The 26,110-nt window shown below is 37.0% G+C and overlaps 1 protein-coding gene and 1 pseudogene across 2 annotated transcripts; both read right to left on the bottom strand.

The window, feature by feature from the left end:
- Positions 1-13,822: 13,822 nt before the first annotated feature.
- On the bottom strand, positions 13,823-16,130 carry LOC121805015. Of its 2 annotated transcripts, XM_042204762.1 has the most exons (3): positions 15,836-16,130; positions 15,535-15,579; positions 13,823-14,749 (listed from the first exon to the last, which is right to left on the bottom strand). In XM_042204762.1, the coding sequence occupies exons 1-3, from the start codon at positions 15,836-15,838 to the stop codon at positions 13,949-13,951; spliced, it is 849 nt and encodes a 282-aa protein (XP_042060696.1). In that variant the 5' UTR covers positions 15,839-16,130; the 3' UTR covers positions 13,823-13,948. The 2 variants fall into 2 exon arrangements, with proteins under 2 accessions (XP_042060696.1, XP_042060697.1); XM_042204763.1 differs by lacking the exon at positions 15,535-15,579.
- A 6,137-nt stretch (positions 16,131-22,267) lies between these two features.
- LOC121805014 lies at positions 22,268-26,110 on the bottom strand (annotated as a pseudogene).

Below are 26,110 nucleotides of genomic sequence, written 5' to 3'. Positions count from 1 at the left end.
TTTTGGGGGAGTGAAATCGATAAACCCTACGATAGAGCTGGAGCTCGTTGAAGGGTTTTGGGGTATATATATATATATATATATATATATATATATATATATATATATATATATATATATATAGGGTTGCGTTTTTTTTTTTTTTTTTTTTTTTTAACTAACTTCATATATTTATATCATATATATGAAGGAGGAAATTACAAATCAACTCCTATAACAAGGAGGAAAGACAAATTACGCCACCCAGGGTTCGAACTCGAGACCTTCAGGATGGACGCGGTATCCAGCACCCTTTACCGCTAGGCCAAGGGGCTTGGATAAGATAGAACCATTCTTAAGTGTAGAACCTTGAACTCTACATATTTTATTCATAGGATGAGAAAAAAATGACGGTCAAGATTAAAAATCATACATATTAAACTATGTTTTCACGACATTCCGGACTCAACATGTGAAAAAACTCACATGTTGATGGAAGAATGAATGAAACGAAGAAGAGTCCATGCATGCTTTATTTTTTCACTTATCTGCATTCACCCATTAATAATAGTTTTGGTTGTAATGGGAAGTTGTTGTGCAAATCAACATCATTGGATTAAAAGATCTAACGACCTCCGTTTGGCATTTGTTCTACGTTTAAGAATGGTTCTACGTTTAAGAATGGTTCTATCTTGATCACAATCCTATATATATATATATATATATATATATATACAAAATTGATTTTCTTTTTGTAAATAAAACGATGAAATGGTACAATTAATATAATAGGCTACGTTACTACTCCCTCCGTCCCATAATAGATGACACATTTGAGAATTTATATTAGGTGGAGAGAGAAGATAATATATTTACATTAATGTGAAAAGAAATGCGACATTTTTTTGAAACAAACTAAAAATGAAAATGTAATATCTAGGACGGAGGGAGTATTAATGTTTGACTATGCATAGTGTGTTGTATAAACAAATGAAATATAACCGGATTTTGTAGCTGGTGGAAAAAATTCAACAATTATATAAGTTTATGATATATATATGTCAAATTTAAAGTTTGTGAAAAAAACAAATTAAAAAGTTTCATAATATTAGACGTTAATATTTCATTGATATAAAATTAACTTGAATTAATTTTCTTAACATATCTATAAATTCTCAGATAATCTAGATTAGGTGAATCGAATCAATCATTCAATTAACCGACTTTCTAGAATTATCAGAAAATTAACCGGAATTGTAAGTGCGAGAAATAATCTAATGATTATACCATGACTAAAATACCTTTTCAGCAATCCAAAATGATATATTTTATGGCGATTCTAACAAAATCATAATCGTATGCTATTATATCTGAAAGAAAGAAATGATGGGTTTTATCGGCAAGAACAAGTGTTAAAGAGAATATAGAAGAATAGGGTTTTGGAGAATGTTGAAGTGAACTGTTTATTGCTTCAAGAATGTGATGTACAAAAGGAACTTTCTCAAACAAAACTCTACATTAGCTATTTATACATCAGTAAAGGATGAAGTGATCGAGCCTTCACTTCTTGAGTAGTTACAACAACTGAGCTCAATCAAGAACTCTCAACCGCCAACAACGGCTAGTAGCCGTTGGACTTAACCACCTTTCAAATCTTGCACTTCTTGATCTTGTGTGTTGCATCTCCACATTAATTCTTCATGCACACGTGCTGCTTCTTCAACCATCCATCTATAACAATCTCCACCTTGGATGATGAAGCAACACTTAAAACTCAAGCTGATGCACACTGACCAATTTACAGCAGTACCTAAACTTTTCCTTGCACAGAGGCTTTGTTAACATGTCTGCGGGATTGTGAGCTGTGTCTATCTTCACCAGCCTCACTCTCCCACTCTCCACTTCATCACGTATAAAATGTAGCCTAACATCGATGTGTTTACTACGTTCATGGAACATTTGATGTTTGGCTAAGCACAATGCTCCATTATTGTCACAGTGTATAGTGACTCCAGTCTGCTTCAGATCGAATTCACCAATGAGCCCAAGCAACCATTTACCTTCCTTTACAGCTGAAGTCATTGCTATATACTCAGCTTCAGTGGTAGATAGAGCAACTACGTTATGCAGGCTTGACTTCCAACATACAGCAGCTCCAAACAAACTGAATATATAGCCGGTTTGCGACCTTCTAGTGTCAATGCTTGCGGCATAATCAGAGTCACAGTAACCTTGTAATGCCTCCTCCTCAGCTCCACCTTGATCAGTAAACAAAATCCCTAGATTAGCAGCACCTCCCAGATATCTCAGAGACCACTTGAGAGCACTCCAGTGCTGTTTGCCATAAGCTGCCATATGTCGACTTGTTATACTTATAGCATAAGCCATATCAGGCCTTGTGCATATCATGAGATACATCAGACTCCCAATGATATTAGAATATGGGACTACTTCCATTTCCTTTCTTTCTTCATCTGTTTTTGCTGACTGCTCCTTTGATAGTTTAATGTGCATAGGTATTGGAGTTGAAGTCTTCCTCATGTTGTCAACCCTGAACTTCTTGAGGATTTTCTGGACATACTCAGATTGGAACAGCCATAGCTTCTTCTCACTTCTTACTCTGACTATATCCATGCCTAGTATTCTTCTTGCATTACCAAGGTCCTTCATCTCAAATGCTTTCATCAGCTGCCACTTAACTTTTCTTATCTCCATTGAGTCTGCCCCGGATATGAGCATATCATCTACATAGAGAAGTAGGTAGATTGGAGCCTTATTCTTCTGCCTTTTGATGAACACACAGCTGTCATACAATGATCTAGTAAAGCCAAGATCAGCCAAACTCTCTCCAAACTTGAGATACCACTGCCGGCTGCTTTGCTTAAGACCATATATGCTCTTTTTGAGGAGACACACCTTCCCTTCTGACCCAGGGACCTCGAAACCAGGTGGTTGAGCCATATATATTGTTTCTTCAAGATCCCCGTTGAGTAAAGCTGTCTTTACATCTAACTGCTCCAGATCCCAATCTCTTCTGGCAGCCACTGCCATAAGCACTCTAATGGAGTTATGCTTCACAACTGGTGAATAGACTTCATTAAAGTCTATCCCCTCTTCTTGGTTGAACCCTTTTGCAACGAGCCTAGCCTTGAACCTGACCTTCTCTGTGGCTGCTGTCTCAATTTTCTTTTTGAACACCCACTTGCATCCAATAACTTTTCTGAGCTGAGCCTTGTCAACCAATATCCATGTTCTGTTGTTGATTAGTGACTCCACCTCTTCCTTCATAGCTTGAAGCCACTGACTCTTCTCTGGTCCATTCATAGCTTCCTGATAGGAATTAGGTTCTGCTGTTTCTAGCTGTTCTGCCACACTGAGGGCATAATAGAGCATTTCATAGTCATTGAACCGGGCTGGTGCTCTCACAACTCTTCTTGGTCTGTCTCTGGCAATCTGATGTTCTGGTGTGGTGTGTTGCTCATCATCAGCTCCAGTACTTAGATGCTCTGAAGCTCCACCTGCTTCCTTATCTTCCATATTCATTTCATCAAAATTTGTATCAACATCCATGAATGTAGAAGGAGCAGAATCTTTATGGACTTTGTCTGGAGATTTTTGCCTCAGGAATGGCATATCATCTTCAATAAAAACAACATCTCAGCTAACAATTATCTTGTGATTGTTAGGCTCAATACACCAGAGCCTATACCCCTTCACTCCCTTTGGATAGCCTAGCATGATGCACTTCAAGGCCCTTGCACTGAGCTTTCCTTGCTTCAAGTGAGCAAAAGCCTTACATCCAAAAGGCTTTAGCCTAGAGTGATCAGATTTTGATCCATACCATTTCTCATCAGGGATGGATCCTTTTATTGCTGAAGATGGGCATTTATTGATGAGATAGGCTGCTGTTGTCACGGCTTCCCCCCAGAATTCCTTACCCACACCAGAGGATGAGAGAAGGCATCTCACCCTCTCAAGAAGAGTGCGATTGAGCCTCTCTGCCACCCCATTTTGTTGGGGGTTGGCTGGCACGGTCTTGTGCCTTCTAATGCCCTTTTCCTTACAGAAAGTATCAAAATCTCTGGACAAATACTCCAGCCCGTTGTCAGTCCGCAGCACCTTAGGACAAGAACCCTTCTCAGTCTGCATTTCTGTGCACCAGCTTTTGAATGTCCCAAAAGCCTCTGACTTTTCTTTCAAGATGAACACCCACACTTTCCTAGAGAAGTCATCTATGATGGACATGTAATACCTGCCCCCACCAAGGCTCTTGACAGGAGATGGACCCCAAAGGTCCGAATGAACATAATCTAGAGGTGCAGTGGAAGTATGAGCACCAACTGGATATGGCAGTTTCTTTGATTTTCCAAGTAAACAGTCCTCACACTTCATCACTTTGTCTTGATTGCTTGCCTCTATCACCCCCTTCTTTATCATCTCCTTCAAGGTGCCCTCTGCTGGATGTCCCAATTTTAGATGCCAAGATTTGATATCCGCATGAACAACAGCATGGGATTCACCAGTAACCACTGCAACATCCAAATAATACAGACTTCCTTTCCTGTGGGCAATCATTTTGATTTGTTGTCCCTTGCATACTTTCATTTCTCCACCCTCAGAAAGGAAGCTGAATCCTTTCCTTTCAAGAGTTCCTAGTGATACAAGATTCCTTTTAACCTCAGGTATGTACCTGACTTCAGTGAGGATCTTTATAGATCCATCATTCAATCTGAGCTTTATGCTCCCAATGCCTCTGATGCTGCAAGCTTTATTGTTGCCTAGAAGAACTGATCCATCACATTCTTTCATCTCAAAAAACCAGTCCAGATTTGGACATATATGGAATGAGCACCCGGAGTCCATAATCCAAGATCCTTGCTCAATCCTTTCATCAACATTCAGTACCTCAGCAGGCTCCTCTCCTTCACTGCTGACAAGATTTGTATTAGGCTTATTTTCTGCAGCCATCTTCTTCTTCCAGCCATAGCAATCCCTTTTTAAATGGCCTAGCTTCTTGCACCAATGGCAAGATCTAGTCTCCTTAGATCCAGAGGCTTGAAATCTTGGCTCCTCGCTTTTCTTTGAGAACTTCTTCTTATTCCATTTCTTGATATTGAGAGATTCAGCTTGAGATTCTGGTTTCTTTGTGCCATTATTCTGTAACTCCTTGGCCATGAGTGCAGAATAAACTTCATTATAGGATATGACAGTATCTCTTCCTTGAAGAATGGCGTCTCTTAACTGATCATAGGAGCTAGGCAAGGCATTCAAGACCAGAATTGCCTTGTCCTCATCATTCATCTTGACATCAACTGCCTCTAGATCATCAACGGCCTTGCAAAAGTCTTCTAGCTGTTCAACAATCGATTTACTTTCAGAGAAGCTGTAAGAGTAAAGTCTTCTCTTCATGTATAAGCGATTGGCCAGAGATTTTGCAAGATAAACTTCATCAAGCTTCTTCAAGATACCCAAGGCTGTAATCTCCCCTTGTACCTCTCTCAAAACCTTGTCTCCTAAGCATAGAATGACAGCACTATGAGCCTTCATCTGCATTTCATCGAACTTAGCCTGTGTTTTCTCATCCAACGCAGGAGACTTCGCCTTCCCATCTGATTCAGTCGAAGTCAGAACCGACGCAAGACCCTGCTGAACAAGAACTGCCCTCATCTTCATCTTCCACAAGCCGTAGTCATTCTTGCCCGAGAACTTCTCTGCCTCGAGCCTCGCTGCCATCTCTACGCACTTGATCGATTAACTCGCCTCTTCCCACAGACGGCGCCGATTGAAAGAAAGAAATGATGGGTTTTATCGGCAAGAACAAGTGTTAAAGAGAATATAGAAGAATAGGGTTTTGGAGAATGTTGAAGTGAACTGTTTATTGCTTCAAGAATGTGATGTACAAAAGGAACTTACTCAAACAAAACTCTACATTAGCTATTTATACATCAGTAAAGGATGAAGTGATCGAGCCTTCACTTCTTGAGTAGTTACAACAACTGAGCTCAATCAAGAACTCTCAACCGCCAACAACGGCTAGTAGCCGTTGGACTTAACCACCTTTCAAATCTTGCACTTCTTGATCATGTGTGTTGCATCTCCACATTAATTCTTCATGCACACGTGCTGCTTCTTCAACCATCCATCTATAACAATATCAAAGGCTGAAAGAATAGACATTATGAGTCGTGAAAAGTGATATTGTGGTTCTTAAAAATGATATATTTGTGATCGTACAAGAATAGATTTCATTTTCTTTCAATTCTAGAATTTATTTTATTCTTTATGTTTTCTGTATCATTTGTGTCATAAATTATTATTTATCAATCATAACTACTTATCCTTTGTTAAAATATCAAGTGTTAAGTTTTCGAAAGATAGAATAATAGTTCGGTGAGTAAAGATGATAATACGACTATATAGGGATCAACTAAAATGAATGCAAAAATGATGCCAATCATATGGACTGATAAAAATATCATTTCTTTCATTCTTAGTCAAAATATCATTTTATTTTATGAGAAATGTTTTAGGGACATAATGGCAATGCCATAATGGGGACTTTATAGTAATTATATGTCAGATTTGATTTTTAGTTAAATTGATATTTTGTATATTTACTTTACTATCCTTTACATTAAATTGTACTACTATATTAATTAGATCTAATTAAGTAGTGTATTTGTTAACATGAGGCCCGTATATTTATGATGGACAATCTTCATTTTGTTTCTCTACTTTTATTGCATTTATTTATGGGTATATATTTAAATATAAAATATTAGTATAAATTTGTTGTCTTTAGATATTAACATACATGAGTTTCTAATTAAATTAGTCTTTATAAATTTTAGTGAAAATAATTTAATAAAAAAATAGTTTTTAGTGTGCTCTATTTTTTTCACTTCCAATTTGATTTTATTAACTATTTACAAAAAAAATTGATTTTTCTCTCCAATATTACTATAAAAACTGTTACTATTTTATACTAATTGATTAATTAGGATAATTTAAATTTATATTAAGTTATTTAATCAATATTAGTTATCACATTTTATTTGTCTATAAGAACAATAACTTTTATATACTCCATTATGATCAAAAATTTTATCTATAACAACGTAAACGTTTTTCACAAAAATCCCAATTTTTTTATTCGTAAAAGCAATGGCTTTTAATATTAGTACAACTTTTATGCATAAAAATAAAATTTTCTATTCACAAAAATAGTACTCTAATTTTTATTCACACAAACTTGTATTCACTAGAATTGTGGAATAACTTTTTATTCATTCACAAAAAAGTTAACTTTCTTTCACAACTTTTATTCAAAAAAATAACACCATCCAATAGAACAAAATTATTTATTAATTAAAATAATACTAACTTTTATCAATTAAACTTATAGTAACTTTTGTTAGAAAATAATATTACTAAATTTTATTTACAATAACAGTATTTTACTCGCAAAAAGTAGTAATTTTATTTTCTAGAATAATAGAGTTTATTCATAAGCATAAAAACTTTTATTTATTGGAGTAATAATTTTTATTTCTTATTATAACTTTCAATTTAAAGAAAAACACTTTTTTTATTACAATAATTCTTTTATTGACAACTTTAGTACAATACATTTTATTTATCAAATGATTATTTTTTTCACCATTATACTAACTCTTGTACAATAGAAAAATTAAATAACTTTTGCCTACAATAAACAAAATCTTTTGTTTGCAATAAAAAATAGTAGTAAATTCTATTCATTGAAACAAATTATGTTTATTATTATTCAAACAATAATAACTTATGTGTTTTAAACTGTACTTTAGTTTTGCATAAACAATAATTTAGTACCAACTTTTATTCTCATGAATAATAACATATATTTAAAAAATTAAAGTAATAAATTTTATTCAAAAGAATAATAATTCTATATAATAGAGTAATAAATTTTATACTTTAAAAAAGTTATGACTTTTCATAATAAATAGAGTATAACTTTTATTTGAAAAATAAAAAATTTTATTCGATGATGAAGTTTAGTTCAATTGGTAATAAGTTCCTCATCTATCTGATAAATCAAAGGGTTTGAGTCATCATCTATCCGATGAAGTTTAGTTCAATTGGTAATAAGCTTCTCATCTATCCGATAAATCAAAGGGTTCGATGATGAAAAACGACTATTGATGCTTTAAAAATAATTAAATTTATTATTTACAATAATAATTTTTATTCATTTTTTTCTTGAAAATAACAATATATTTTATTTATTATGACAATAAATTTTATTAATGAATAGAATAAATTTTATTAATGAATAGAATAAATTTTATTATTAAAATAATATTAATATCTTTTACTCACAAAAATTATAATTATTATTTATAAAATTAATAATTTTTTTTTATAAACACAATTATTTTTAGTTATAAGAACGATCATTTTTAATTTTATATTTTAAAATTTTTATTATCATTTCCCATAAAATTATCCTACGTACATTTACTAATACTCTAATTAAGATTTTAAATAGTCTAATTAAAGTTATGAATACATTAATGCAAGTATGTGTTAATTAAATTTCATAATTTAAGATTTGTCTTTCTAAAACAACAATAGGGCAAATTAGTCACAATATAAAGTACGATTATGGCAAAATGATATAAGGGTATTATGGCATAGAGACCTTATGTCTCTAAATCACTACCCTTATTTTATTCACAGTCAAAAATGTCATTTCTGATATATACAGATATTATTATTGATGGTTGTTGTGGTAGTATTATTTATCCTTATTAATGTTCGATTTTAATGAACATGTTGCTTATTTGGTTTAATTTGGTACTCGTAGATTGTCCAACACATCACTTATGAGTCTTATTAAGTGGCATTATGTCAATCGGGCTGTTCGGGTTTGGACCATTTCATCCATGTTATTGGGCTATTTGGGTGTGGGTTATGAATTTTTTGGGTCATCAATTTTCGACCCTAACCCTAACCCACCGGGTTTCGGGCTAATCCATCGGGCTATTCGGGCATCAAAACTTTCAGTAATAATCTCTTGTATCAAAATTTTCCTCTATAAAATGATTTTAAATTTTGACCCGTAGGTCTATTATCATTGTATATGATCCGGAGGTCTATTGTCATTGTATATCAGATCCAAAGCAAGACCGTCACATATCCTCTTTAATCCCATGATGCGAATAATTCCAATGCCCGTCAAACATATGCATTGCACCAATTACATATCCATATATTCCATCAATTACTATAGATAAACATTTCCATTTCACAAATCACATATCCACATTATATTACACAATCAATATCAAATAACACATAACTATTTCAGGCTCACATCGTATAATTCAAATATTAACTCCAATTTAACACATAGCAATCAGTCACATAAAATATGTAAAATTAAAAGTGTGATTTATACACACCTACCTGATTATTGTAAGTGTTCCAACCGAACCCCTAACTCCTCTTCCTGTTCAGCCTTGATCCTATATAATATACCAAAATTAAAAATATTAAATATCATAACTACCTTCTATACTATAACATGCCTATAAAGAGATAATTTAAGAAAAATAACTATTCCTACTACCTTTCTACCTTCGGACATTTTTTTTCTTCCTCTCGACTCCAGGTTCTCGTTTCTTTTCCTTTTTTTAACAAAATACACTAAAGGCCTATATATAGAATTTTCTAGTCGGTTACAAGAATAGGATTTACATCTATTCATTTTCTTTAGCCTATGCTAACTCTAAAATTCCTACACGTATCAACTAAAACTAAAACATTATAATATATGCTAGTATTAGATAAAATTCTAAGTAAATATAAAAGTGTAGTTTAATTGATTGAAACTAAACGCCTTCACATATAGACAAATAGACATATGTATATGACTTAAATAAATATTATGTGCATGACTTAGTAATTGGAAAAGTACCTCTAATCTACCACGTACATATACATAAATGCCTAATACATAATTCAATTATTTTTAATTTTAAACTCAATTACATGTAATTATGTGTTACATAATTGCTAATATCATGAAAGTATATTTCTAGATATAAAAAGTTATAATTAACTTAACCTCTCTTAGTTTACTAAATACTATATGATATAGCAACCCACTCAAATCTGTAAAATATATAATGTAATTATAATAAAATATGCACTTGTGCAGTATGATGTATGATTTGGGTTAGAGTCGTCACAACTATTATAAGGTATCAACTTTATCTTTTATAATACACATAGTATAATATATCTATAATGCTAATGACAACGCCTATATATTACATAATAATAATAAATTACGCAAATATGAAATTAATGCATATTTCGGGTTAGGGATGTCACAGATAAATTCAAATTAAATCAACCAATTTGAATTAAAGCTTGTGTTCGTGTCATTATTTTGACATTGTTCATAATTAATTCTTTATGAAAATTAAAAATCTTGTGGTAAGTATTGGGGTTTGGTGCCCGGTGCACAGCGGAAGTCATGCATAAACAAATAAATCAGATCTACATATCTACTTGACCGATTAAGGGATTAATTAACCACATATTAATTAAACAATTGCATACAAGAACGCACATAAATTCATGTAAAAGGAATTAAAACCTAAACATGAATTTCCTACGGTTTAGAATTATCGATATGATTCTCCAAAGAATCGACGATTGCTTGCGCCTTCTCCACGTGATGTTCTTCGTATTCAATCACGAACCTTCTAATATGTATCCCGAACTCAGATATTGATCTTTGGGTGGACAAAGCTTGTCAGAATTGAAAAGAACTTGATTAGAAAGAAAACAGAATATCAGTTCTGTCAAAAACCAATTTTTTGTCCACTCCCAAAGGGGGAGCATGAAAATTAAGAGTAAATTTTTATTAAATCTCCTTTTTAATCTCCTTTTATATAGAGTTGTGATATGCCAGATTAGGGATCCATGGAGGTTGGACTTGGGCCAAACATGTTGGACTTTTACTAATTAAATTAAGCCTCAATTTAATTCAAATCTAAACAGAATATTATTATCATCCTATAGTATAATAATATTGAATGTCCGTCCAATCCCAAATTACGAGTAATACTTGCTTTACCTCTTTAATTTATTATTCTCGTGTTTAAGATATATATCCATTAATTAATTTAAGTCTGTTATTTGACTTTAATTAATTAATATCTTTTTCTTAGAGTTGTCTAGTTCAAAATCTTTATTTATTATTCTGGAATAAATTCCAACCAGCCGGGTTTCTGAATAATAAAATATTTTTTCGAACACCTCTTGAGGATATTATCAAACTGGACTCACCCAGAACATCTAGACATTGATCATCACTACCCACGATATCAGGATTTTTGGATTGCGAAAAATCCGCAACATTTGATAAATCAAAGTAGTGCATAATCAATATTGTATGCTCAATGTTATATCAACAATGATTAAGAAATAACAATCACCGAGACCTCGTCTTTCAGTAAATAGCAAGAAAGATTTATCTCAACTGTTAGATCATTCAGTGCTATACCACACCAATGTCATATATTTCCGAAGGTGAGGAAACATGCGGACTGACATTGAAACCTTTCTTGATAGGTAGCCAAAGTCTATCTAGGTCGTGAATGTCTATTTCTCTTCTACAAAGAACTGACTGCATCACCTTCTGTGAACATCATTCACGACCAGTCTACTCTGCAGAAGAATTAGACTTGTTTGCTTTTTATACATTTAAATGTTTGAGAAACATCTTATAAATGCATAATCAAACACCAATGCGACAAAATTACTTCTTCTCGCCTTAGGTTAAAAGTGATTGTAAAGTTTATTGTATACAAGCAATTCTATCCGTGCAACATGCTCGAAATGTGTTTTTCAGTATACCAATCCTAACAGTAAGACAATAGTGACAGATGATGGGACGATGAAATAATGAGTCGATGTGGAACTTGAAAGTTGATAGTGTGGGATCGAGTGAAAAAAGTGTAGATTGAAGATTGAAGAAGACTAATGATTGTGCCACATGAAATTCAAAAATACACAAATCCCCTAAAACTTAACATTTTTTAATTAAAAGTTGCAACCAACCCGTTTAGCCCGTTTTGTATTCGGGTTATAAAATTGCAATCCAATTTGCGCTGATCCACGGGTTTGGGGTTGGATTGACATCCTTAGGTGGTGGTATATAGTTTGATTTAAATAACAATCAAATAACAAATGCAACAACATTTTTTTTGCATTCGAAATGTATCATTTTCAATCAGCAAAATTATCATATCTTACCATTAAAAATGTCATTTTTTATTTAAACAGCCAATCAACACAATATCGTTATTCATTCAAAATATATCATTTTCAATCATTTAACAAAATGATCATTTCTTACCACTCATAAAATCATTTTATATTTAAACAACACTACAACAAAATAGTATCAATTTTCTTCCGAAATGTTTCATTTCAACTAACAAAGTTATCATTTCTCACCACTTAGAATGTCATTTCTATATTATAAAAAAATACTTTATATGAACATATATAATTAGGATTTCGCTTTAAATTCTCGTAAAATTATTTTTACTTTGATATATTTTTTATAAAAAATAATTTTAATTGAGTGAGTTATGTGAAATTTTAAGTTTTAAGATATTTTTTTGGAGAAAATAAAGTTATTATGCAACGCTTGAATACGTGAATTACACCCCTCTTTTAATTATGCACTTATTAAAATATGCTTCCAATTGCCAAAATGACATATTTCAAGCCTAGATGTCATGCTAATGCATTCCTTATATCTTAATGCACATTTATTTGCTTAATTATATCACAATAGTTTTTCACTCAGATAAGAGCACTCACAGTGGCCGCTGTCCCGCCGGCCGTGCGGCTCGGCGGTTGGGCATCTACGAGAACTACGTCCGCTCGATGACCAGCAGCCAGACAATGGACAACATCAAGGAGTTGTCGTTGAGCCAGTACCCCGAGGCCGGGCGTTTTCGTACTGGGATTCCTTTCTGGTCCCGAAGGATTCCCCCAAATTCCAGTAGGGGAGGGCTGAGGGCTTTCCGAAGCGGATGCGGCTCGGTATCTCCGGCAACTTCAGCAGCAGCGGCGGTTCCGTCGACCTCTCCGAAGATGTCGACTAGGTGCCTCCCCCAGCGTCCGATTGGCCAGAAAACGGCGATGCAGATGTTGAGAGGATCGGCGAGCTGGTCCACGGAAGTCCAATCTTCCGCCGCTAAGACTCTTTCTTTAAACATCAGGATGCAGCATGAAAAGCACATATTAGACGTCGTCATGCAGTGGAGCGTGGCAACCGACCCCAGAGTCAAGAAACAGTACTTCATCGCCATTCAGTCGATGAAGCGCACTATGGGGTTGCCACTGGACGACGATGAGGACGATGGTGGGGCTAACGCTGGGGAGGACGCCGACGAGTGAGCCGCACGGGACGACATGTTTAAGCTTTTGGGAGGTTTTTTTTGGTGTAATTTTTTTATTTATTTTAATGTAGTATGTTTGTGTTTCCTTCTTTTTATGTCCAAGTAATTTCATCATCGTTATTTTAAATATTTGATCAAACCCCAACAAATTAAAATGGAAGGGCTGTTAGAAAAGCTATTGGGAGGGTTGAAGGTATTTTTGGAAAGGCTGTTGGGAGGGTCTTCCCATTGTGAGTGCTCTGATACATATTGTATGATGATTGGCTGATAACAAACTGCATTCTAAACAGAACATGACGTCATATGTTTATACTTTAAAATTTATACAATGTGTGTTTATAAATTAGATCTGTTTGGGCACCAAACGAATATTTTTATGACATATCTGCAGTTTTATTACTAAAAAAGAGTAAATCCCTCCCTACCCACACCTCAGGCGAGCAACTTCACACAAGCCAAATTACAACAATTTATACCTAAAAATGGATACAAATCCGTCACATATTCGGGCTATAGCGCAGGGGATGACGACGATGCAGGATTCGTTGCAGCCAGCGCCTGCGCGGCTCCGAGGGCAAGCAGACGAAGCACTCTCTTTCTCCAGCATCCTGCAAAATCTCGAAAGCATCCAAGTACATCTCGCTCGACTGAGGGATATCCTCCATCTCGTTCAATGATTTGAGAGCAGCGGATATTGAGTGATCGGGAGCACAAATTGCCAATGGCTGAGGCGATAGCACTGGAACCTTCCCGCTGTTCAGTTCCACGAGCTTAGCTACACACGTCCTGAATTCGTTCATCCATGCGTCTCCTCTTGGCTGAGACTTCCCCACAGGTTGCTGGGGGAGTTTATTCCGTAAAGGCACTGGAGTTCCATAGTCATCTTCGGCTGTCTTGAACGACTGAAGTTCAAGATTACCAAGCCTCTCCGGTGGTAGCAGTTCGGCCTCAGCTTCCAAGCATTGTTGGGCGGAGGTTTCGTATTTCCATGGAATAGGGCCGTTTCTTGGATAGCTCGATATTGTTACCGTCTTATCCTTGTCTTTCTTATAGACGGGGCAGATCCGGGCATCTATGTGGCGTTTCAGATGAGTCGTCCCACTTCTGCTCGAACAAGTGAACAGCTTCCGGCAGTGATTACACTGGCATTTCTCACATGTTCCGTCCTCCTGAATGACCTTTGTGAAATGCAGCCAAACTTCGGATCTCAACTTCCCATCTCGCTTCCGCTTGTCCCCAATGCTTGCTTCGGAATTGTAGTTTGTTTCCAGATCAGTTTCATTATTCGCATCTTCTATCTACACACAAGAACAGAAATCAACCTAAGCAGATATCAAACGCCAATCATATTAACCTAGTAACATAAGATACGTTAGCCTTAACTTCAACTCGCGCCAAGGCACCTTGCAAATTACACGTTACAAAGATTGTTCTCATCATATCACCAATTATGACCAGTCTCACAGATTTAGCAAAAGTAAGATACAAATAGCCTTAACTTTAACTTATATCACGGCAACTTACAAGTTACAACGATTGCACTTCGATATATCACCAATTATGACAAGTAGCATAAAATTCAGTACAAACCGATCTCAGCAATGTAGCAACATAAGAAACCATATCCATATCTTTAACTCGAGCCAAGGCACCTTACATATTACAGGTTACAAAAATTGTTCTTCAATATATCACTAGTTAGACTATCTATCTTATAATTCAACACAATATTTTGACCTCGAACACTGTTTACTTCAGTTATATGTTCAATCATGATTTCACAAATTACAAGTTTGTTCTTCGATAAGCCAAAAACTATGACTGGAATGTTTTGAGCCAGATCATTCTCCGCGATTTTTGCTATTTTTCTTCTGTTATTACACTAGTTTTGAGCTCTAATTAAGTTCATACATTCAAGCAAGATATTACTATTTCCATTTGTATTTTATTTAGAAAAAAACCACCAGATTTCTGCAAGTAACAAAACTAAGTTGCAGGGAAAAAAAATTCAAGAAACACAATCGCCAGCAAAAAAAAATCGGATTGGCATGGTATAAATCAATCAGTTAGAGAAAAATCTTACTTCAGTCATCCCAATCATCATGATTTCCTGGCCATGATTTCCGTCCTAAAAATAAAAATAACGACTAATTACGATTAAATTCTCAGCAGTATAACAGTATCCATTAAAACAAAAGCTTGATTCAGTTCAACTCTGTCAAATCCAACACTGAACATAATAATCAGGTAAAACTACTTTCGAAAAACAAAAAAAATCAGTTTCCTAACTAACAAAAAATATCTAAAATTCAATCACACCGCATAATTCTGAATCACACACAAATTAGTTGGAACGGAATTCCACGAAAAGGGAGTAAAATTACCATGATGCGGAGTGATACAAAGCAATAATCGGAAATCGAATCGGAGAAATGCAATAAGAACCCTAGTTGGATTTGCTTCGGGCCAATATGGCAGTGCGGTAATGGGCCTGGATAAGAATTCCGGCCCGGCTCGGCCCAATTTACGGCCCTCTATTCATCCGCCAGTTTTCTTCTTCTTTTTAACAATTACACTATAAAATTGATATCGATATAAACAGTCCATTTTCAATCCTCAAGTTTCAAAAACATCTAGTGAAGAAGAAGAAGAGAAGGAGAAATCTCGAACAGAAGAAAGAGCGGCTGAGAGCTTCTATCAAATGTCTATTTTGATTATTACTAACTTTATTTTTATTTTTTGAGTTAATTAAGTTTTCTTAATTTATCGAGAAGTTAGCGACAAATTATGATTTAAACGACAAATTTTACCAAAATTTTAATTTTATGGGAAAATAGAAAAACGTCCAAAAGTTGTGATTTAAGAGCATCCGCAATAGCGGGCGAACGCACGCCCTAGCAACCAGCTAGCGGCTCAGGCGTCAGCGTTCGTCCACTATTGGAGTCGGTAAACACGGGTCGGACGAACGGGGTGGATGAGCGGCCGTCCGCGGTCGGAGACCGTTAGCCGATCGCTCGTCCGCTATTGTGCTGACGCGATCGGCTAACTGTCGGCGAGCGGATTTTTATTTTAATTTTTTTTTCCAACTCTATATATAGGGCTTGTTGCACTTCATTTCATTTGCACCACTTGTATTAACGAGTTTCTCTTTCTCCACTCTCATTTCTATTGAAAATAAATGGATCACGACAGTGACTCTCCGGCGACGAGCGAATCACAAACGCCGACTTCCCCGTTGGAGGTGGGGGAAACGCCGGTGGAATGGGCGGGAACGCCGGCGGAATGCCTGAAGATGTCGTTGGGGTAGCTGTTGAGGATGCCGATGTCGCCGGGGATGGCCAAGGGGACTCCGAAGAGTGAAACGTGGGCCGCGTGCGTGAAGCTTGATGAAGATGGTTTTTTTTGTTGCACTATGTATTTTTTTAAAATTTAAATATGTATGTTTGTTTTTGTTATGAAATAAAATGGTTGCATTTTATCCGTATTCGTGTCGAATTTTTAATTTCGTATTTGTGAATTTGTTTTATTGGCTAGGGCGTCGGCTAGTTCTAGTGCTAGGCTATTACTGGGTTGTGGAAAGTCCTAATGATGTGGCAGGAAGTGTTTTTGGTTAGTCCTAGTGTTAGACTATTGACTAGGATGTTCTATTGTTGATGCTCTAATTAGCTAAGTTTATAAGTTATGAGATTGACCAGAAGTCAACTAAAAGTTAGTACTAGTATAATTTAAATGACAATCTTCCCTACATCTTATCAACACATTTTATGGAGACAAGACACATCTGTCTTTGTATTAATATATTTTAATTCATTAGGTCATTATATAATTTTTTTTTCAATTGATTCTTATACTAATACAATTTGTTTCATTGAATAGGTTCTTATACTAATACACTTTGTTTCATTGAGTCCTTTTACAATTTTTTATTTCATTAGGTCTTATACTAATGCATTTTTATTTAAGTGTTTTTTGGTTGGATTTATTTAACAAATTTCATAATTTAATTAACCTTTTTGTGTTAATAAAATTTATTTATTTTCCTTTATGATTTATTTATTTTGATATTAATTAGTTATAATATCGACTCAAGAATTATTGATAAATGAAAAATTGATAAGTTGAAAATGGGAAATATCATAATTTTTAGCAAAAAAATAATATATTTTCTCTCTCATACTTTATCATCCCTTTTAATTTATTCTCATTTCATCTCTTTAATTTTATTCTCTCTCCCACTTTATTTTATCCGGTGCATTAAAAATTTACTCTTCATTCCGAAAAGATACTCATTTATTACAAAGAGAATTTTTTTAGGAAAATTAAAATTAAAATAAGCATGACACCTTAACTAAAATTAAAAACGAAGCAACTAACAATATAAAAGAAATAAAACCTTTGAACTAATATCCACAAAAAAACGAACTAATCAAACAAAGAAAAATATATTAAACCAAACTAAAGCAAGCACGATGCCAAAATCAAAAATAATTCTGAATCCTAGAAATGAACTCAGAACTTAAGATAAAAACGATTAAATCAGTATTCTTATTATTATAGTCTTAGAGCAAATTCAGTCTTGGGCATGACTTGGTTGTGAACTTTGATACATAAATGACTAATTCAGAAGTCATGATCGTAAGAGCATCCGCAGCGGTGAGCAGGACGGCGTCCGTCCGTTCGTGTCAGCGGCACCGCTGTCCGCGGAGCTGCTCGATGCATGGAGCACGTCCGTGCCAGCGAGCAGCGTACGTGGCAGCCTCCCATTGACCAACGGCATAGTCGTTGGCAATTTAATTTTTTTTTAAAAAAAATCAGATTTTAATTAAAAAATCCGATTAAAAAATATATTTTCCCACTTCCCAAAAAATTATATCCGTTTTCTACCAACTTTTAATTTATTTTTCATTTTTTTCCCCAAAAATACACATTTTCATCTATAAATACCCCACTTCCACACCCAAAAATTCACACCACACTACACAATTCTCATCTAAATTCTCTCATTTCCATTCTCAATTCTCAATCTTTCTTTCACACTTACTCTTACAACAAAACAATGTCCGGCCACGGCGATCACCCCTCCGGCTCCCACGGTTGGAACCCCGATTGGTTCGGTTCACAACCATTTCCTAGTCCGGAAATGGAATATTCGGCCCCTCCTCAAACCCAAGGTTAGCAAGTTCCGGGTGGCTACCGGCCTTACCCGGTCGACGACCAAGATGCCCCCGAAGGGCTATACGGGTGGACACCCGAGCCATCCGTGCCTAGAGCGGGAGGGAGCGCCCCTCTCAAACTCCTCATCTTCCTACTCGCGGTGTCCGCACCCCGTACACTCCGGGGGAGATGGAGCAATTGTTCAAAGCGTTCTTGTCAATCTCCGAAGATCCGGAGGTTGGCACGAACCAATCCGGTGACCATTATTGGTGGCGCATCTGTCGCCGGTACAATCAAAACCGACCGGCTGGAACAATCGAGCGCAACGAGAGTATGGTGCGCAATGCCATATACATAGCCAACGAAGAAATCCAAAAGTTCCAGGGGTATTACCTCCAGTAAGAGCGGCCGGCGGGGAGCGGCCGGAGCGAGCTTGACATCATCAGTTCCGCCTTGGCGACCTACCAATTCATGAACTACAAGCCGTTCAAGTACCTCAACATTTGGCAGGAGACGCGGTCGTATCCGAAGTATAGGGGAGGCGTAACATCCTCCTCTAGCTCCTCCTCCAAACGGTCGAGGTCGGTATCCCTATCCAACGCCGGCTCCGAAGATGTGGCTAGCCAACTTGCCGGAGCTAACTTGGGTAGCCCCGACGCCGGCCCGAGCGGTTCCCAACGCCGGCCGCAAGGAAGGAAGAAGGCGGCGGCCAACCGCCGTCGCGCCGCGACTCCATCCGCCCCCGCTCCCCCTCCCTATGTGCCACCTCAACCCCCCACCAACTCGTTGTGGGGGATTTTGGCCCAACTCAATTTGGCCGATAGGTCAAATATGACCCCCGAGCAACTTCGATAGCATGTGGCGATGATACGGGGTCTCCAAACAACATTGGGGGTAGAGCCGGATGAATAGTCATCCACGAGGGTAATTTTTATTTTTTAGGTGTTTAATTATGTAATTTTTAATTTTTAGGATTTTAATTATGTAATTTTTAATTTTTAGTATTTTAATTATGTAATTTTTAATTTTTTTGTAATTTGTAATATTATTCCGGGTATTTTTAATGCATTTTAATTTTGTGAAAATATTTTTATTTAAATTGAATAGTATAATGGTGGGACCCTTGAGCTTGTCCTTGCGGAAGAGCACGGATGTGGGTGTTATGCTCTTGCCTAAGAGCAGGGAGTAAAAGTTGGATTAGGCCCACATCCGTGCTCGTTGGCAAGAGCATGGATGTGGATGCTCTAATTACTCTTATGCAAAACCATTCATTACTTAGCTATATTCAGAGCATCCCCATCCATGCTTTTAGGTAAAAGCATGGAATGGAAGTGGGTCCGAACCCACTTTTATTCATTTTTTACTCTCTGCTCTTCCCCAAGAGCACAACACTCACATGCATGCTCTTCCGCAAGGACATGCTCAAGGGTCCCACCATTCTATTATTCAATTTAAATAAAAACATTTCCACAATATTAGAATGCATTAAAAATACTCGGAATACTATTACAAATTACTAAAAATTTAAAAATTACATAATTCAAATCCTAAAAATTAAAAATTACTCCCTCCGTCCCACATAATTTGGGACACTTTGACCGGGCATGGGTTTTAAGAAATGTAATGAAAAGTGAGTTGAAAAAGTTAGTGGAATGTGGGTCCCACTTTTATATATTAGTTTTATAATTAAATGTGAGTAGGAATGTGTTAGTGGAATGTAGGGTCCACTACCAAAAATGGTAAAAGTGAAATGGGTCAAATTATGTGGGACGGCCCAAAATGGAAAACTGGGTCAAATTATGTGGGACGGAGGGAGTACATAATTAAAGTCCTAAAAATTAAAAATTACTTAATTAAATTCATAAAATTTAAAAACCCACTACTCGTCGCCGAATTTTGCCCAAATGTGTTTGATTAGGTCTTCTTGTAGCTCAATGCGAGCTTTAGTATCGCGCATTGTGTGTCTTGTTTCGATCCTCTCTCGCACCGTCGTATGCACACCTCAGCGTGAGGGAGACCTTGCGGTTGAGCTTCCGGTTTCATCCTCGTCGTAAAAGTTAGCCGACATCGGTCCTTCGTCAACTATAATCATGTTGTGCAAGATAATACACGTGTACATGATGTTGGCAATATTCTTAGAGTACCACAGCCGAGACGAGGCCTTCACAATGTTGAATCGGCCTTGAAGGACCCCAAAAGCTCTTTCGGCGTCTTTCCAAGCAGACTCTTGAAGCTTCGCAAAAAGAACTCGTCTCTGGTCTTGCGGATTGCTGAGCGTCTTCACGAAAGTCAACCACCTTGGGTAGATACCATCGGCGAGATAGTAACCCATGTGGTATGGATTTCCGTTGACGGTGAAGTCGATCACCGGTGCCACACCATTCAAAACATCATCGAATAGTGGTGAAGAATAGAGCACGTTCAAGTCGTTGTTGGATCCGGCATCACCGAAATATGCATGTCAAATCCATAGGCGGTAGTCGGCAACCGCTTCAAGGATAAGCGTTCGACCGCCGCCTTTGTGGCCGCTTAAGTGTTGCCCCCTCCAAGCATTCGGGCAATACTTCCACTTCCAATGCATGCAGTCAATGCTGCCAAGCATACCGGGAAAATCGTGGACTGTTTTGTGAAGATGAAGCAACCGTTGACAATCTTCGGTGGTGGGTGCCCGAAGGAATTCCTCTCCGAAAGCAGAACGAATGTCGTCGCAAAAAATTTTGAGGCATAGGATTCCAGTTGACTCACCCACATGCAAATACTCGTCGAAGAGGTCAGTCGTTTGCCCAGTAGCAAGTTAGCGAAGGGCACAAGTACACTTCTGCAACGCCGAGAGACTTTGCCGACCGGTTGCATCTCTACGTGATTGAAAGTATTCAACACGGGCAGACAATGTGTTGACAATGCGCATAAACAACCGTTTTGACATGCGAAAACGGCGCCGAAAGTAATCTTCCGAAAACCGCGGCGTGTCAAAAAAATAGTCGGCAACGAGCCTTTCATGGGCTCCCTCCCGGTCACGAGGAATGTAGCGGCGTTTTGATCTAGTTGGTTGAAGAGGAAGGGCAGGGGTGGCGGCGGCGACATAGGCTTCATAGGCGGCACGATATTGTTCATAGTATTCTTGTTCTTCGCGCTCCGCTTCAACCATGATATCGGTGAAATCCATTTTTGAATTTTTAGAGAGGGTTTGAGTAAGAGAGGAAGATGGATGATGAATGTGTTGTATGAGAAAATGGATGATGAATGCGTATATTTATAGATAATTTTGGGATTAAAAAAATTTAAAAAAAATCAAAAAAATTTCAAAAAAAAGGTAATAAACGGATATATTTTTTGGGAATCCGAAAATAAATTTTTTTTAATTTTTGGTATTATTTTCTATTTAAAAAAAAGGAAATTACAACGGCATTGCCGTTGGCTAATCGCACGCTACCACAACGACCTGCTCAGCGGCACGAACGTGCTCTTATTATCGAGCAGCGCCGTGCCGTTGGCACGAGCACAGCGACGGACGAGACTGTGTCGCGCAGCTGGCACGGACGCCGTCTGCCCCGGAGAGTAGCGATGGGGATGCTCTCATAACTTGACTTGAATTATTCTATTTTATGGTTCTGCGTAAATTAACCACCACCACACCTTTGACAGCTGAATCACAAACTCAATTAACAAAAGAATATAAATTATACAAAACCAGTAACTAATTCAATTCCAAATGCAATTCGAAATTTTCTAAATTGACATATTTGAAGTAGACTGAAATATACTATTATCTCTCAAACACAAAGATTTTCACAAAAAATTGCCATATCAATAAAAATATATAAGAAGATGGATGTATGCTAGACATTGTCTCAACTTAATTACTCCCATCATATATTGAACTGAAAGTCATGGTACCATGCGACACATTTGTGACTTGTAATGGAGGAGACTCATCTTGTGTTCCCCAGCCTGACGATGATCCGTGTGGTTCGTAGCTCGAGCTCGTCAGACCCAACAGCTGCGTCACGAGGGCCGGCTTCGTGATGTTCTCATCGTCCACATCTATCTCGCCTTTCAACATTTTCGCGACCTCAGACATGGCGGGGCGCGTTTTGGGCATCACTTGGGTGCATAGAAACCCGATCTTGAGATATTTGCAAGCCTCATCAATGTTGGCGTCCCCCTCCACCGATGAATCGACCAGCTCGGACAGCAGGCCCTTCTCATATAGAGTCCACGCCTGAAACGAGGAACTGATATTTCAAATAAAATCCAAACTAAAATAACCGGACCAAGACTAATTGAAACACCGAATCAAAATGTTCCAAACCATTTCGAGGAGATTTTGTGCTCCGGCTGGTAATCTCTTGTCTCTGAGGCTTCTTCCGCTGACGATTTCCATTAGGAGAACGCCAAAGCTGTACACGTCTGCTTTCCGTGTCAGCTTTCCACGAATAGCATATTCTGGGGCTAAATAACCACTGCGCACGACGACTATTAGTTAGAACCATATTCAAAATCAGATGGTGATAAACTTCTAACATCATCTAAGATGATTCATTTCCATTCATTATCAAGATTAGATGGTGATGCTCAAGAAGCCGGTAGAATAGAAAAGGCGTCGTAAAATGATTTTGTATGTGGGGTTAGCTTCAATTGTTGGAAAGTGAAATCAGGACAAAATACAAACAAAACCACTATCAGAGCAAAGATCGAGTATTTTAAACCCAATTACTGAAAAATGCAGACACATGAAGATCTCTAAGGAATTAGACACCATTAAACTTTGCATTATCATCCATTTTACTTATCATATAACAGATAAAACACAATAATACATCCAATTCCAAAGTTAAGGAAATAAAAATGGGATAGGAATTCACCAACTTACTGTGTCCCAGCAACACGCGTGCTGATGTGAGTCGCGTTGGTCGGGAAAAGCTTCGCCAAACCGAAATCTGAAATCTTTGCCTTGAAATCTTGTCAAGGAGTACATTGCTTGCTTTTATATCTCTGTGAATGATATGAGGCCGGACTTCCTCATGAAGGAATGCGAGTCCTTGTGCCACCCCTATGCAGATCTGAGACCGTATTTTCCACGTGAACTGAACACGGCTGACTCGTCCTCCTACATTACAAGTTAATAAGCATCCTCTCGAATTACAGTAACAAATCAAACGTGCACGACACATGGGAAAGGTCACCTAGAAGAGTTCGAGCAAGGCTATTATTTTCGAGATAGCCATATACCAAGATTCTGTGGCCCCCTTCCGTGCAGCAACCGTACAACTTGACGAGGTTTTCATGTTCGACTCCTGATATCGAGATTATCTCATTCAAAAATTCCTTCACGCCTTGCTCTGACTGGGCAGAGAGAACCTTTATAGCTACTAAAGAGCCGTCTTTTAGCCTTCCCTACAAGTTAGAACGAGTATTTAGTTGATCCAGCAGGACAACAAAACAGTTTGCAGCATCAGATGATGCAGCAAGGAATTGCACGCATACCTTGTAGACCGAACCAAAGCCTCCTTCGCCAATCTTGTTAGACACGTTAAAACTTTGAGTAGCTATTTGTAATTCTCTGTAACTGTACAGCTTAGCATCTTCAACGCTTGAAAAAATTTCTGCATTTCATTTCAAATTCCATTAGAAAATTCTTCTCTTTAAGCACATGATGCATCGATACGTCAATGTTGTGAAAAAATCGCTTCATGAAGATTATCCCACCACCGGTTTGAACAGTCTGGACATGAGATATCTACCTTCGTTTATATCTGTTGTTCGCTTCTTAGGGGAAGATATTTTTTGCCTACAGCAAACGGTAAAGCAACTCATCCCACCAATCTCTATATGCCCATTAAAACTGCAATGTACGTATGCATTTGTAACTAATGTTAACATACTTCACACATTCATATCTTAAATAAAGCAAAAGGAAATGCTCTGATATTCTGAGTCATTTACCAAGGTGCTACTAAATTCACACTCTACATTAAGAAAAAGAGGAACTATGCATCAAATTCAAGAAAATCTAGGAAACTAGATACTCTTAGGGATTTTGACGTAAGCATGTAAAATATTACTCCACAAAATGCAATCTCTCAGTTCCAAATTAAGTCCTAAAGAAAAGGGAAATGCCTTACAATCTTCCTTTACTTCATAGTTCATACAGCAACGCAAAAGCAAAATTCCAAGTAATCATGAAACAGAAAAATGTCATCACACATTTCTCTCAAAAACTATGGTCTTATCCTGATACAGAGCGAAAGACGGGTGGGCCGTATATTCATAAAAATATGTTTCCATAAGTAGCATAACGCATTGCCGCGCTGAAAACTTAGGATGGAAATTAAAAGAATGTAAATAGATAATATTTTCCTTGACAGAAAGCCCTCTTTCCTTCAAGAAAAACCTTAGGCGCAAATTTCCATTCAATACTACATTCAATGATGTGTCCCTTCTCCCAACTCTACACAACATTATCAAGGACTCCGCTAAGTGACTACAATAATGGTTGTTGTCCCACACTTTCTTTAATATCAAGCAACGAGGTACCCTTTATTATCCTCCTCCAACTCTATCATTAAGATGAAATGGTTGTTTAACTAATGCCTATCCGCATCAGTTGCACCCCAGGGTTGGAAATGAAACCTAAAGATGTTGCGTTGCTCAGAGGAGGCTCACACTTATGCTTGCGGGCTTGAGTGAAAGGGCATAACAAAAGAATACCACAAGAATCACGAACGAACACTCCCTAAGGGGGCATTTACCATTGAGGATGAGAAACAGCCTTGACAGACAAAAACTAGTAAAGGTTAATCAATTGTTTCCTAAGATGGATTGGAAGTTTGAAATTGAACTCCTCCTAAAATAACAGAAAAACGGTTGACAAGGGGTAAACTGGACAAATTCCAGCGATGAAGATAAAAAAAAACTCAATCAATTCATGTGTATCATCAAGTAAACTCCTCCTAAAATAACAGAAAAACGGTTGAATACAATAGGGGGGGAGGGAAGCCCTTCAATAATTTCATGTAAAGAACCCAAAAGATTACAGAATAAGAGCAATATAATGGAAACTTTCCACTCAACTCCAAGTCCCATAACTAGAAATGGAAGACACAACTCAGAAGGGGAAAAATCATGCATAATATAAACCCACTAAACAGAAACAACACATATTATGCACACAGAGGGAGAGAGGCCAATATAATCAACAATTATGTTAGGGAAACTTGGAAGAATCGAAAACTACGAAGAAGAGGAGAAAAGACAAAGTATCCAACTTCCATAAATAAAAACTGAAGACAGCTGAGAAAGGGAAACATAATTCTTGAATAGACTAAACTAGTACTCCTACTACAGATTTGGGGGAAAAAATTTAGTGAAAGAATTTGGAATCGAATAGAAGAGTTCTGACCATATCGGTGGAGGATGGAAGAACACAAATCACGCAATTTTAATTTTATTTAGTGGGAGTGTCTGTCTGTCCTACTACTTACTTGCTTCGCTGCAATGCCGGC

This window comes from Salvia splendens, chromosome 5 (genome assembly GCF_004379255.2).
Source record: "Salvia splendens isolate huo1 chromosome 5, SspV2, whole genome shotgun sequence".
Taxonomy (NCBI): domain Eukaryota; kingdom Viridiplantae; phylum Streptophyta; class Magnoliopsida; order Lamiales; family Lamiaceae; genus Salvia; species Salvia splendens.
The sequence above is the reverse complement of the archived record's forward strand: the minus strand, read 5'-3'. Positions and strand labels throughout refer to the sequence as shown.

Bases quoted from the DNA above. Each gene is read 5' to 3' on its own strand.
- LOC121805015 (XM_042204762.1), bottom strand. The intron at 14,750-15,534 runs GTAAGATTTTTC...TCTTGTGTGTAG, and splicing joins TGATGATTGGGATGACTGAA to ATAGAAGATGCGAATAATGA.